At 43.8% G+C, this 15,363-nt stretch overlaps 1 protein-coding gene across 2 annotated transcripts in view; it reads left to right on the top strand.

The window, feature by feature from the left end:
- The window catches only part of PLPP7 (phospholipid phosphatase 7 (inactive)), a 42,146-nt gene extending 27,800 nt beyond the window's left edge, over window positions 1-14,346 (top strand). Inside the window, exon 2 of one of the 2 annotated variants that reach the window (XR_011318676.1) lies at window positions 13,873-14,005. Coding sequence is in view for 1 of the 2 variants with exons in the window: in XM_069755518.1 (XP_069611619.1) it covers window positions 13,873-14,237 (365 nt within the window). In the remaining variant the exon portion in view is untranslated. Of the gene's footprint in view, window positions 1-13,872 lie in introns of both variants that reach the window. The other variant, XM_069755518.1, reaches the window with a different exon arrangement.
- The last annotated feature ends 1,017 nt before the right edge of the window (window positions 14,347-15,363 follow it).

The following is a 15,363-nucleotide window of genomic DNA, read 5'->3' on the forward strand; positions in this document are numbered from 1 at the left end:
AGCAGCACCTAACGACTTAACCTCGTCACCTGAGAAAGGAAACTCAGAAGCCGCAGCCCCACTCACACATACCAGCGGAAGCTCATAGACAGAACCAGCCGAAGTACCACTCATGACCAAAGGAGGGAGCTTGACCACAGAATTCACAACAGTACCCCCCCCCCCTTGAGGAGGGGTCACCGAACCCTCACCAGAGCCCCCAGGCCGACCAGGATGAGCCAAATGAAAGGCACGAACCAGATCGGCAGCATGGACATCAGAGGCAAAGACCCAGGAATTATCTTCCTGACCATAACCCTTCCACTTAACCAGGTACTGAAGTTTCCGTCTCGAAATACGAGAATCCAAAATCTTCTCCACTATATACTCCAACTCCCCCTCAACCAAAACCGGGGCAGGAGGATCAACGGATGGAACCACAGGTGCCACGTATCTCCGCAACAATGACCTATGGAATACGTTATGGATGGAAAAAGAAGCTGGAAGGGTCAAACGAAAAGACACAGGATTAAGAACCTCAGAAATCCTATACGGACCAATGAAACGAGGCTTAAACTTAGGAGAGGAAACTTTCATAGGAATATAACGAGATGACAACCAAACCAAATCCCCAACACGAAGTCGGGGACCCACACAGCGCCTGCGGTTAGCGAAACGTTGAGCCTTCTCCTGAGACAATGTCAAATTGTCCACCACATGAGTCCAAATCTGCTGCAACCTATCCACCACAGTATCCACACCAGGACAGTCAGAAGACTCAACCTGCCCTGAAGAGAAACGAGGATGGAAACCAGAATTGCAGAAAAACGGCGAAACCAAAGTAGCTGAGCTGGCCCGATTATTAAGGGCGAACTCAGCCAAAGGCAAAAAAAGACACCCAATCATCCTGATCGGCAGAAACAAAACATCTCAGATATGTTTCCAAGGTCTGATTGGTTCGTTCAGTCTGGCCATTTGTCTGAGGATGGAAAGCCGAGGAAAAAGATAAATCAATGCCCATCCTAGCACAAAAGGCTCGCCAAAACCTCGAAACAAACTGGGAACCTCTGTCAGAAACGATGTTCTCCGGAATGCCATGTAAACGAACCACATGCTGGAAGAACAATGGTACCAAATCAGAGGAGGAAGGCAATTTAGACAAGGGTACCAAATGGACCATCTTCGAGAAGCGATCACAAACAACCCAAATGACCGACATTTTTTGAGAGACGGGGAGATCCGAAATAAAATCCATAGAGATATGTGTCCAGGGCCTCTTTGGGACTGGCAAGGGCAAAAGCAACCCACTGGCACGAGAACAGCAGGGCTTAGCCCAAGCACAAATCCCACAGGACTGCACAAATGAACGCACATCCCGCGACAGAGAAGGCCACCAAAAGGATCTAGCCACCAAATCTCTGGTACCAAAGATTCCAGGATGACCAGCCAACACCGAACCATGAACCTCAGAGATAACTCTACTCGTCCATTTATCAGGGACAAACAGTTTCTCCGCTGGGCAACGGTCAGGTCTATTAGCCTGAAATTTTTGCAGCACCCGTCGCAAATCAGGGGAGATGGCAGACAAAATTACCCCCTCCTTGAGAACACCCACCGGCTCAGACAAACCCGGAGAGTCGGGCACAAAACTCCTAGACAGGGCATCCGCCTTCACATTTTTAGAGCCCGGAAGGTATGAAACCACAAAGTCAAAACGGGAGAAAAACAGTGACCAACGAGCCTGTCTAGGATTCAACCGTTTGGCAGACTCGAGATAAGTCAAGTTCTTATGATCAGTCAAGACCACCACGCGATGCTTAGCTCCTTCAAGCCAATGACGCCACTCCTCGAATGCCCACTTCATGGCCAGCAACTCTCGATTGCCAACATCATAATTACGCTCAGCAGGCGAAAACTTCCTGGAAAAGAAGGCACATGGTTTCATCACCGAGCCATCAGAACTTCTTTGCGACAAAACAGCCCCTGCTCCAATCTCAGAAGCATCAACCTCGACCTGGAATGGGAGCGAAACATCTGGTTGACACAACACAGGGGCAGAAGAAAAACAACGCTTCAACTCTTGAAAAGCTTCCACAGCAGCAGAAGACCAATTGACCACATCAGCACCCTTCTTGGTTAAATCAGTCAACGGTTTAGCAATACTAGAAAAATTATTGATGAAGCGACGATAAAAATTAGCAAAGCCCAGGAACTTTTGCAGACTCTTCAGAGATGTCGGCTGAGTCCAATCATAAATGGCCTGAACTTTAACAGGGTCCATCTCGATAGTAGAAGGGGAAAAAATGAAACCCAAAAATGAAACCTTCTGAACACCAAAGAGACACTTTGACCCCTTCACAAACAAAGAATTCGCACGCAGGACCTGGAACACCATTCTGACCTGCCTCACGTGAGACTCCCAATCATCCGAGAAGACCAAAATATCATCCAAGTATACAATCAGGAATTTATCCAGGTACTCTCGGAAGATGTCATGCATAAAGAACTGAAACACTGATGGAGCATTAGAAAGCCCGAATGGCATAACCAGGTACTCAAAATGGCCCTCGGGCGTATTAAATGCTGTTTTCCATTCATCGCCCTGTTTAATGCGCACAAGATTATACGCACCACGAAGATCTATCTTGGTGAACCAACTAGCCCCCTTAATCCGAGCAAACAAATCAGACAGCAGCGGCAAGGGGTACTGAAATTTGACCGTGATTTTATTTAGAAGGCAGTAATCAATACAAGGTCTCAGCGAACCATCCTTCTTGGCCACAAAAAAGAACCCTGCTCACAATGGCGATGACGACGGGCGAATATGACCCTTCTCCAAGGATTCCTTTACGTAACTCCGCATAGCGGCGTGCTCAGGCACAGACAAATTAAACAGTCGACCTTTAGGAAACTTACTACCAGGAATCAAATCGATAGCGCAATCACAATCCCTATGCGGAGGTAGGGCACTGGACTTGGGCTCATCAAATACATCCCGGTAATCCGACAAGAACTCTGGGACCTCAGAAGGGGTGGATGATGAAATAGACAGAAATGGAACATCACCATGTACCCCCTGACAACCCCAGCTGGACACAGACATTGATTTCCAATCCATTACTGGTTTATGGACTTGTAGCCATGGCAACCCCAACACGACCACATCATGCAGATTATGCAACACCAAAAAGCGAATATCCTCCTGATGCGCAGGAGCCATGCACATGGTCAGTTGGGTCCAGTACTGAGGCTTATTTTTAGCCAAAGGCGTAGCATCAATTCCTCTCAATGGAATATGATACTGCAAGGGCTCCAAGAAAAACCCACAGCGCCTAGCATACTCCAAGTCCATCAAATTCAGGGCAGCGCCTGAATCCACAAATACCATGACAGAATAGGATGACAAAGAGCAGGTCAAAGTAACGGACAAAAAAATTTCGACTGTACCGTACCAATGGTGGCAGAGCTAGCGAACCGCTTAGTGCGCTAGGACAATCGGAGATAGCATGAGTGGAATCACCACAGTAAAAACACAGCCCATTCCGTCGTCTGTGTTCTTGCCGTTCAGCTCTGGTCAAAGTCCTATTGCATTGCATAGGCTCAGGTTTATGCTCAGATAATACCGCCAAATGGTGCACAGTTTTACGCTCACGTAAGCGTCGATCGATCTGAATGGCCAAAGACATAGACTCATTCAGACCAGCAGGCATAGGAAATCCCACCATGACATCCTGAAGGGCTTCAGAGAGACCCTTTCTGAAAATTGCTGCCAGAGCACATTCATTCCATTGAGTGAGTACAGACCAGTTCCTAAATTTCTGACAATATATCTCTACCTCATTCTGACCCTGACACAGAGCCAGCAAGATTTTCTCTGCCTGATCCACTGAATTAGGTTCGTCATAAAGCAATCCAAGCGCCAGGAAAAACGCATCAACATCACGCAATGCCGGATCCCCTGGCGCAAGGGAAAATCCCAGTCTTGAGGGTCGCCACGTAATAAAGAAATAATGATCTTTACTTGTTGAACTGGTTCACCAGAAGAGCGGGGTTTCAAAGCCAGAAATAGTTTACAATTATTTTTGAAATTCAGAAACTTAGCTCTATCTCCAGAAAATAACTCAGGAATAGGAATTTTAGGTTCTAAAATAGGATTCTGAACCACTAAATCTTGAATGTTCTGAACACTTATGGCGAGATTATCCATCAAAGAGGACAGACCTTGAATGTCCATGTCTACACCTGTGTTCTGAACCACCCTGATGTAAAGGGGAAAAGAAAGACAAAACACAGTGCAAAGAAAAAAAAATGGTCTCAGAACTTCTCTTTTCCCTCTATTGAGAAGCATTAGTACTTTGGGCCTCCAGTACTGTTATGAACAGGTGATTCAGAACCACAATGGACCTAGTGGTTAAGAGCACACAAAGTGACCTGATAGTTACTAACATAGGACGAGCTCTGAGACGTGGAAACTCTGCTGACCGCAATCCCTAATCCTATCACACCACACTAGAGGTAGCCGTGGAGCGCTCCTGACCAGACCTAGGCACCTCGGGCACAGCCTGAGAAACTAACTAGCCCTGAAGATAGAAAAATAAGCCTACCTTGCCTCAGAGAAATTCCCCAAAGGAAAAGGCAGCCCCCCACATATAATGACTGTGAGTAAAGATGAAAATACAAACACAGAGATGAAATAGATTTAGCAAAGTGAGGCCCGACTTACTGAATAGACTGAGGATAGGAAAGATAGCTTTGCGGTCAACACAAAAACCTACAAACAACCACGCAGAGGGGCAAAAAGACCCTCCGCACCGACTAACGGTACGGAGGTGACCCTCTGCGTCTCAGAGCTTCCAGCAAGCAAGAAAAACCAATATAGCAAGCTGGACAGAAAATATAGCAAACAAAAGTAACACAAGCAGAACTTAGCTTATGCAGGGCAGACAGGCCACAAGAACGATCCAGGAGAGAGCCAGACCAATACTGGAACATTGACTGGAGGCCAGGAACAAAGAACTAGGTGGAGTTAAATAAAGCAGCACCTAACGACTTAACCTCGTCACCTGAGGAAGGAAACTCAGAAGCCGCAGCCCCACTCACATATACCAGCGGAAGCTCATAGACAGAACCAGCCGAAGTACCACTCATGACCACAGGAGGGAGCTTGACCACAGAATTCACAACAATTGTCCATATAACAGTGCCATACATTGTCCATATAACAGTGCCATATATTGTCCATACAACAGCGCCATATATTGTCCATATAACAGTGCCATGCATTGTCCATATAAGACTGTTATATATTGTCCATATAATGATGCCATATATTGTCCAAATAACAGTGTCATATATTGTTCATATAACAGTGCCATATATTGTCCATATAACAGTGCCATACTTTGTCCATATAATAATGCCATACATTGTCCATAACAGTGCCATATGTTGTCCATATAACAGTGCCATATATTGTTCACCTAAAAGTGCCATACATTGTCCATATAATAGTGCCATACATTGTCCTTATGCCAGTGTCATATATTGTCCATATAACAGTGCCATATATTGTCCACCTAACAGTGTCATATATTGTCCATACAACAGTGCCATATATTGCCCAAATAACACTGTCATATATTGTCCATATAACGGTGCGATATATTGTCCACATAACAGTGCCATACATAATCCATATAACACTGTCATATACTGTCCATATGACGGTGCCATATATTGTCCATATAACATTGCCATATATTGTCCATATAACAATGCCATACATTGTTCATATAACAGTGCCATATGTTGTCCATATAACAGTGCCATATATTGTCCATATAACACTGTCATATATTGTCCATATAACAGTGCCATATAATGTCCATATGACAGTGCCATATATTGTCCATATAACATTGCCATATAATGTCCATGTAACAGTGCCATATATTGTCTATATAACGGTGCCATATATTGTCCATATAACACTGTCATATATTGTCCATATAACAGTGCCATATATTGACCATATAACAGTGCCATATATTGACCATATAACAGTGCCATATATTGTCCATATAACACTGTCATATATTGTCCATATAACAGTGCCATATAATGTCCATATAACAGTGCCATATATTGTCCATATAACATTGCCATATATTGCCCATATAACACTGTTATATATTGTCCATATAACGGTGCGATATATTGTTCATATAACAGTGCCATACATTGTCCATATAACACTGTAATATATTGTCCATATAATGGTGTCATATGTTGTCCATATAACAATGTCATACATTGTCCATATAACAGCGCTATATGTTGTTCATATAACAGTGCCATATATTGTCCATATAACAGTGCCATATATTGTCCATATAACAATGCCATACATTGTTCATATAACAGTGCCATATGTTGTCCATATAACAGTGCCATATATTGTCCACCTAACACTGTCATATATTGTCCACATAACAGTGCCATACATAGTCCATATAACACTGTCATATATTGTCCATATGACAGTGCCATATATTGTCCATATAACGGTGCGATATATTGTCCATATAACAGTGCCATATATTGTCCATATAACATTGCCATATAATGTCCATATAACAGTGCCATATATTGTCCATATAACGGTGCCATATATTGTCCATATAACACTGTCATAAATTGTCCATATAACAGTGCCATATATTGTCCACCTAACAGTGCCACACATTGTCCATATAATAGTGCCATGCATTGTCCATATAACAGTGCCATACATTGTCCATATAATAGTGCCATACATTGTCCATAGAACAGTGTCATATATTGTCTATATAACAGTGCCATATATTGTCCATATAACGGTGCCATATATTGTCCATATAACAGTGCCATACATCTATATGGTTCATATACAGTTGTGCTCAAAAGTTTACATAACCCGGCAGAATTGTTGCTTTCTTGGCTTGGCCTTTTTTCAGAGAATATGAATGATAACCAAAACTTTTTCTCCGCTCATGGTTAGTGGTTGGGTGAAGCCATTTATTGTAAAACTACTGTGTTTTCTCTCTTTAAATCATAATGACAACCCAAAACATCCAAATGACCCTGATCAAAAGTTCATATACGCCATTTCTTAATACCGCGTATTGCCCCCTCTAACATCAATGACAGCTTGAAGTCTTTTGTGGGAGTTGTGGATGAGATCAGATGGTAAAGCTGCCCACTCTTCTTGGCAAAAAGCCTCCAGTTCCTGTAAATTCCTAACTGTCTAGCATGAACTGCGCGCTTAAGATCTCAGAGTGGCTCAGAGTGGCTCAATGATATTGAGGTCAGGAGACTGAGATGGCCACTCTAGAACCTTCACTTTGCTCTGCTGTAGCCAATGTCAGGTCGACTTGGCCTTGTGTTTTGGATCTTTGTCATGTTGGAGTGTCCAAGTACGTCCCATATACAGCTTCCGGGCTGATGATTGCAAATTTGCCTCCAGTATTTGCTGATAACGTGCTGCATTCATCTTTCCTTCATCTTTGACCAAGTTTCCTGTGCCTTTGTAGTTCACATATCCCCAAAACATCAGCGATCCACCTCCATGCTTTACAGTAGGAATGGTGTTCCTTCCATAATATGCCTTGTTGACCTCTCTCTAAATGTAACGTTCATGGCTGTGGCCAAAAAGTTCAATTTTGGTCTCATCACTCCAAATTACCTGTTCCAGAAGTTTTGAGGCTTGTCTCTGTGCTGTTTTGCGTATTGTAGGTGAGATATTTTGTGGCATTTGCACAGTAATGACTTTCTTCTGGCAACTCGACCATGCAGCCCATTTTTCTTCAAGTGCCTCCTTATTGTGCATCTTGAAACAGCCACACCGCTAGTTTTCAGAGTCCTGTATTTCAGCTGATGTTATTTGTGGGTTTTTCTTTGCATCCCGAACAATTTTCCTGGCAGTTGTGGATGACATCTTTGTTGGTCTACCTGACCATGGTTCTTACAGAGCCCCTGATTTTCCATTTGTTAATCACAGATTGAACCCTGATGACTTGCATTATCAATTTCTTGGATATCTTTTTGTATTTCTTTTCTTTTTTTTACAGTTCAACTACCTTTTCCCATAGATCCGGTGACAATTCTTTTGCTTTCCCCATGACTCACAATCCAGTACTGTCAGTGGCTGGATAAAAGATGCAAGCGTCTGTGTGGATCCCAGAAACTCACTCAGCTTTTTGTAATCACACATTGATTACAAGCAAACAGGTCACAGGTGATGATGTTACCTTTAGTAGCCATTCAAACCCATTTGTGTCAACTTCTGTGCATGTTATCAGGTCAAAATCAACAGGGTAAGTAAACTTTTGATCAGGATCATTTGGATGATTTTGATTGTCATTATGATTTAAAAAGAGAAAACACAGTAGATTGACAATAAATGGCTTCACCCAACCACTAACCATGAGAGGAGAAAATGTTTTGGTGTTATCATTCATATTCTCTGATCTATCAGTGTGATCTATTTCATGTGTTTATTTCTGTTAATGTTGATGATTATGGCTTACAGCCAATGAAAACCCAAAAGTCATTATGTCAGTAAATTAGAATAATTAACAAAAACACCTGTAAAGGCTTCCTAAGCTTTTAAAAAAGGTCCCTTAGCCTGTTTCAGTAGCTCCACAATCATAGGGAAGACTGCTGACGTGACAGATGTCCATAAGGCGGTCATTGACATACTCCACAAGGAGAGTAAGCCACAAAAGGTCATTGTTACAAAAGCTGGCTGTTCAGAGAGTGCTGTATCCAAGCATATTAATGTAAAGTTGAGTGGAAGAAAAAAGTGTGGTAGAACAAGGTGCACAAGCAACCGGGATAACCGCAGCCTTGAAAGGATTGTTAAGAAAAGGCCATTCAAAAATGTGGGGGAGATTCACAAGGAGTGGACTGCTGCTGGAGTCATTGCTTCAAGAGCCACCACACACAGACGTATCCAGGACATGGGCTACAAGTGTCACATTCTTTGTGTCAAGCCACTCATGACCAATACACAACGCCAGAAGCGTCTTACCTGGGCCAAGGAGAAAAAGGACTGGACTGTTACTCAGAGGTCCAAGGTGTTGTTTTCAGATGAAAGAAAATGTTGCATTTCATTTGGAAATCAAGGTCCCAGAGTCTGACGGAAGAGTGGAGAGGCCACAATACAAGCTGCTGGAGGTCTAGTGTGAAGTTTCCACAATCAGTGATAATGTGGGGAGCCATGTCATCTGCTGGTGTAGGTCCACTGTGTTTTATCAAGACCAAAGTCAGCGCAGCCGTCTGCCAGGAAATTTTAGAGCACTTCATGCTTCCCTCTGCCGACAAGCTTTTTGGAGATGGAAATGTAATTCTCCAGCAGGACTTGGCACCTGTCCACACTGCCAAAAGTACCAATACCTGGTTCACAAATACCAGTATCCCTGTGCTTGATTGTCCAGCAAACTCACCGGACCTTATCCCCATAGAGAATCTATGGAATATTGTCAAGAGGAAGATGAGACACCAGACCCAACAATGCAGATGAGCTGAAGGCTGCTATCAAAGCAACCTGGGCTTCCATAACCCCTCAGCAGTGCCACAGGCTGATCGCCTCCATGCCACGCCATATTGATGCAGTAATTGATGCAAAAGGAGCCCCGACCAAGTATTAAGTGCATTTACTAAACATACATTTCAGTAGGCCAACATTTTGGATTTTAAAATAATTTTTCAAGCTGGTGTTATAAAGTATTCTAATTTACTGAGATAATGACTTTTGGGTTTTCATTGGCTGTAAGCCATAATCATCAACAGTAACAGAAATAAACACGTGAAATAGATCACTCTGTCTGTAATGACTCTATATAATATATGAATTTCACTTTTTGTATTGAAGAACTGAAATAAATTAACTTTTTGATAATATTATAATTTGTGAGAAGCACCTGTGTATTGTCCATATAACATTACAATGCAATGCCCACTGGACAATGCTGTATAGTGTCTATAAACCAGTGCATAGTGTACACATAATAATGTCATGTAGTGCCCATATAACAGTGGCTTACCGTCTCTATGTAATATTGCCACATGATAACAGTGCCCAGCAAATTTCATGGGTGGATTTTAAACCTTTCCATTTCTATGAAGTGGAGCGTGTGAGATTAATCGGCTTCTCTGCAGTGACAGCCATTGTGCCGCTGTCAGTCAGTTGGGGTTTATCTGCAGAGTCTGAACATACATCTTAATAATGTGATACATTGTAACAAGTCCCTTACCTGCTCAGCTAGATAACACTATAAGGCACGGTCACACGGTCACTATTTGAGATCAGTATTTGTAACCAAAATCAGGAGAGGAACAATCATAAATCAAAATAATAGAAACACATCATCACTGATGTAAAATACTGACCAAATACTGCACGTGTGAACCTGGCCTATGTTTTTGTTAAAGCCTCTGGGTGTAATCAAGAATGTCCCCTTTCACTGACAGCAAGCAGAGGTTTTGAAAAAGGAAAAGAACTTAAAACAAAAGTTTGTAATCCTGAAGGATCCTTTACTGCTCTAGTGACAGGTGCCCCATGGGTGGAGGGTCCCTGCACAGCTGGACTATGCATATACATTGTGTTCCTCTTTCTTCGGCAGCCCCCTTTTTCAACAGCTCTTGTTTTGTAGAACATTCCGTCCTGAGGCTGCGACATCCCCCCGTGTGACAGTGAGCAGACTCATCGTCATGTCAGGGCGCCTCTGTTTATACCATCACATCCAGCAGTTTACGTTCATTGCACACGTTCAGGCTGCGATGATGACGGCGAATCCCCCATCAACCTCCCCTGATCCTGGTTATTTGGGTTACTGCAGATCAGGAGTGGGATTAGGAGATCTGTGAGTGACTGCACCACTTGCAGCTATTTTTGGGGGGTTGACTGCCTAAAGTGCTGACACCCTCAAAATTTTCTGCTGCTGAATCACAGGACAAAGTGTTCACTAAGAGCGCATGGATGATGTCCGGTATGTGAGGCAGAGTGCACAAGAGAGGGGAAATCAGCAGATACATGTTACCTGCACTTATGATACATTGTAACCAGAGCCCAGGGGCGTACATAGAAATCATGGGGCGCCATAGCAGAAGTTCGAATTAGGCCACACCTCAAAATAAAATAATATTCGTCAGGGTCACAGAGGAGCATATCTCACAACTTTGCAACTCTTATAAAGTAATTTTACTATTACTTTCCAAGCCCCCAGATTTCCCTTTCATTGCCCCATAAAGGGCCGCGCTTAGTAACCCGATGTTTACCCTGGTTACCAGCGTAAACGTTAAAAAAACAAACACTACATACTTACCTTCAGCTGTCTGTCCCCAGCACTCTGCTTCTCTGCACTCCCCCTGCATCCTGTGTCAGCGCCGGCCAGCCGGAAAGCAGAGCGGTGACGTCACCGCTGTACTTTACGGCTGACCGGCGCTGACAGTGCAGAGGAAAGCAGAGCGCCAGAGGACAGACAGCTGAAGGTAAGTATGTAGTGTTTGTTTTTTTAACGTTTACGCTGGTAACCAGGGTAAACATCGGGTTACTAAGCGCGGCCCTGCGCTTAGTAACCCGATGTTTACCCTGGTTACCGGGGACCTCGGGATCGTTGGTCGCTGGAGAGCTGTCTGTGTGACAGCTCTCCAGCGACCAAACAGCGACGCTGCAGCGATCGACATTGTTGTCGGTATCTCTGCAGCGTCGCTTAGTGTGACGGTACCCTTACACTGGTTGCCCCTCCGCTACAGAATACAATACAAACGTATCTCTCTCACCTAAAAAGCTCTTCTGCACCTCCCTATATCTCTCCCACATCTCTGTCTATCACCGTTCCCGTATTCTCCGTTCTGCACCTGATCTAAGACTAACATCTTCCGTAATCCGAACCTCCTATTTCCATCTGCAAGACTTCTCTTGTGCTGTGCCAGTGTTCTGGAATGCATTATCCCACACTATCTGACTAATATGTAACTCCTTTTTTTCCCGTATGTTTTAAAAACACATGTCTTCAGACAAGCCTATCACCTCAACTCACTTAACTCTCCCCTACTCACTCCTTCGAAATGTTAAAGGGAACCTGTCACCATAAAAACACTATGCACGTAGCTGAATGCTGCTGGGGAGAATAAAGTTCATTTTCTCCCTGCAGCGGTCGCTTACGTGCAGGCACCGGGCAGGTTAGTACAGCCTTTAACCTGAATATCAACCCTATATCTTCAGGTTAATAGCATTTTTTTTCTGGTGACAGGTTCCATTTAACCCTCTTCACCACCTGGCGGTTTTCCGCTTTTGTGCTTCCGTTATTTGCGCCCCTTCTTCCCAGAGCCATAACTTTTTTATTTTTCCATCAATATGGCCATGTGAGGGCTTTTCGTTGCGGGACGAGCTGTATTTTTGAATGATATCATTGATTTTACCACACAGTGTACTGTAAAATGGGGAAAAAAATCTAAGTCTGGTGAATTTTCAAAAAAAATGCAATCCCACAATTGTTTTTAGGGTTTTTTATTTGCCATGTTGACTAAATGCTAAAACTGAGCTGCCATTATGATTCTGCAGGTCAGTACGAGTATGTACAGTAGATACCAAGCAGGTATAGGTTCTTTTTATTTAAGTGGTGACAAAAAAAATCCACAGTTTGTAAGAAAAAAAAAAGTTGCCATCTACCGAGACCGTTGACCTGGGGCTGGGTGAGAGCTTATTTTTTGCGTGCCGAGCTGATGTTTTTACTGATACCATTTTGGGATGGATACAATGTTTTGATCGCCCGTTATTGCATTTCATTGCAATGTTCTGGTGGCCAAAAAATGTAATTCTGGTGGTTTATTTTTCTCATTACCCCATTTACTGATTAGATTAATTTACCTTCTAATTTGATAGAGTGGACTGAATGCAGCTATGTATTTTTTTATTACTTTAATATTTCGAATAGGCCACAAGGGGAGTCATTTGAACTTTTATGTTTTTTAATTTTTTAAATATTGTTTTAAAACATTTTTTTTTACTTTGCTTCAATAGTCCCCTTAGGAGACTTGATGCTGCAATCAGTTGATCGGCTATGCTATACATAACAGAGCTGCATAGCATAAATCATGATCTCCACTGACCAGCACTCATAGGTGATTAGTGACAGGCATGGGGGTCTTTTGCAAAACCCCGGCTGTCATGGCAACCCATCGGTGCCCTGCGATTGTGTGACAGTGGCGCCGATTGGTGCTTATGGTTAGCGCGTGTTAAATGTCGCTGTCAGAGATTGACAGCGGCATTTCACATTTTAACAGCTGCGGGTGGATGATGATTCCAACCACGGCTGTTAGATACACATAACAGATGATTAAATCAGCTGTCATGTCCGGGAAAGATGTAGGCTCAGCGCCGGAGCCCGCATCAAATGCAGGGACACAACCTTGGACATACCTATATGTCCAACGCCGTGAAGGGGTTAATCTTAATCTGCTCCCTCCTACTTATCTGTCTCCACATCCTCCATGCACCTAATAGCACACGGTAACTTGACTCTGACAGATCCTGCCTGATCACCGGATCATACAGCTTTATATGAAAGCCATTATTTATTGTAATGATGGCAGACCGAACATAACAGCGCGTTCTACCTATTGTGTCTCCATATATCCTTATAGCTTGTAAGCAGCAGGGCCCTCACTCCTCCTGTAACTGGTGAAATGTGTTACTTTCTAATGTCTTTATTGTCTCTACGTGTCCTTGCTTAATTGTAAAGTGCTGTGGAATATGTTGGTGCTAAATAAATAAAATTATTATACATATATACTGTATATGGATCTATAGAGGTCAGCATTAATCATATTCTCCTTTTTTTCTGTCAGCGCTTCTTCTTGACATCCTCACCGTAGCAGGACTACAGAAGTTGATGAAACGTCGTGGCCCGTACGAAGTGACGCCTGGTATCTTGGATTACCTGGTTCTCGATGTCTATGCCTTCCCAGCTGGACACGCTAGTCGAGCCACCATGGTCTCCAAGTTCTTCCTCAACCATCTAGTTCTTGCTATCCCTCTGCGGATTCTCCTGGTCCTCTGGGCCTTTATCGTTGGACTTTCTCGTATTATGATTGGCCGGCACCACATCAGTGATGTCATGGGCGGATTTGTCATCGGTCTTCTGCAGTTTAACTTTGTGGAGATACTTTGGCTCTCGTCGAGTACTTGTCAGATGTTGTCCTCGTTATGGTGAACATAGAAACATTGGACTTCATGACAAATAAGTCTACAAGGACTTGGGGTGACGTTATATTTTCTGTCTTGGAATAGAAGCGATTAAATGTCTTGGCTGTCTTAATTCATCTCCAGATATCCAGTTCTGATGTTTTTTGACCCAATGTAACCATAACACACCGCCCCAGATGGATCCATGTTTGTGGGTCATGTAGGAATAAAATGTATGGTGAACGAAGACCTGCCCCATCCACCAGGCATGTACCCAGCACCAAGACAGTCTGTGACAGTCTACATTTATATATGCTAGATGGTGTAGGACAACCCCCATCATCCAAAACTACTATACATCATCTAATGGAAGGGAATACAGAAGAAAAACTATCCAATATGTCATATCTATTTATATCTATGTCCCCCAAAGTATGACATCCGGCCCTGTCACCCCAGTGTATAACATCCGTCCCCGTAACCCCCTGTGTATAACATCCAGCCCCGTCACCCCCTGTGTATAACATCTGTCCCTGTCCATCCGTCCCCGTCACCCCCTGTGTATAACATCCGTCGCCGTAACCCCCGGTGTATAACATCTGGCCTCGTCACCCCCTGTGTATAACATCCGTCCCCGTCACCCCCTGTGTATAACATCCGTCCCCGTCACCCCCTGTGTATAACATCCGTCCCCGTCACCCCCCTGTGTATAACATCCGTCCCCGTCACCCCCGGTGTATAACATCCGGCCTCGTCACCCCCTGTGTATAACATCGGTCCTCGTCACCCCCTGTGTATAACATCCGTCCCCGTCACCCCCTGTGTATAACATCCGGCCCCGTCACCGCCTGTGTATAACATCCGGCCCTGTCACCCCCCCGGTGTATAACATCCGTCCCCGTCACCCCCGGTGTATAACATCCGGCCTCGTCACCCCCTGTGTATAACATCGGTCCTCGTCACCCCCTGTCTATAACATCCGTCCCCGTCACCCCCTGTGTATAACATGAAAAAGTGACAGCGCTCCATCCGGGTGTAATCCAAAATCGAAACTTTATTCAGCCATAAAACAGCAGACAGCAACGTTTCGACCCTATGGGTCTTTATCAAGCATGTCTAACAGTGCAAAGTGTCGGCTATATATAGCACCAGTG

The sequence above is a fragment of the Ranitomeya imitator genome, chromosome 2, assembly GCF_032444005.1.
Source record: "Ranitomeya imitator isolate aRanImi1 chromosome 2, aRanImi1.pri, whole genome shotgun sequence".
Lineage (NCBI taxonomy): Eukaryota > Metazoa > Chordata > Amphibia > Anura > Dendrobatidae > Ranitomeya > Ranitomeya imitator.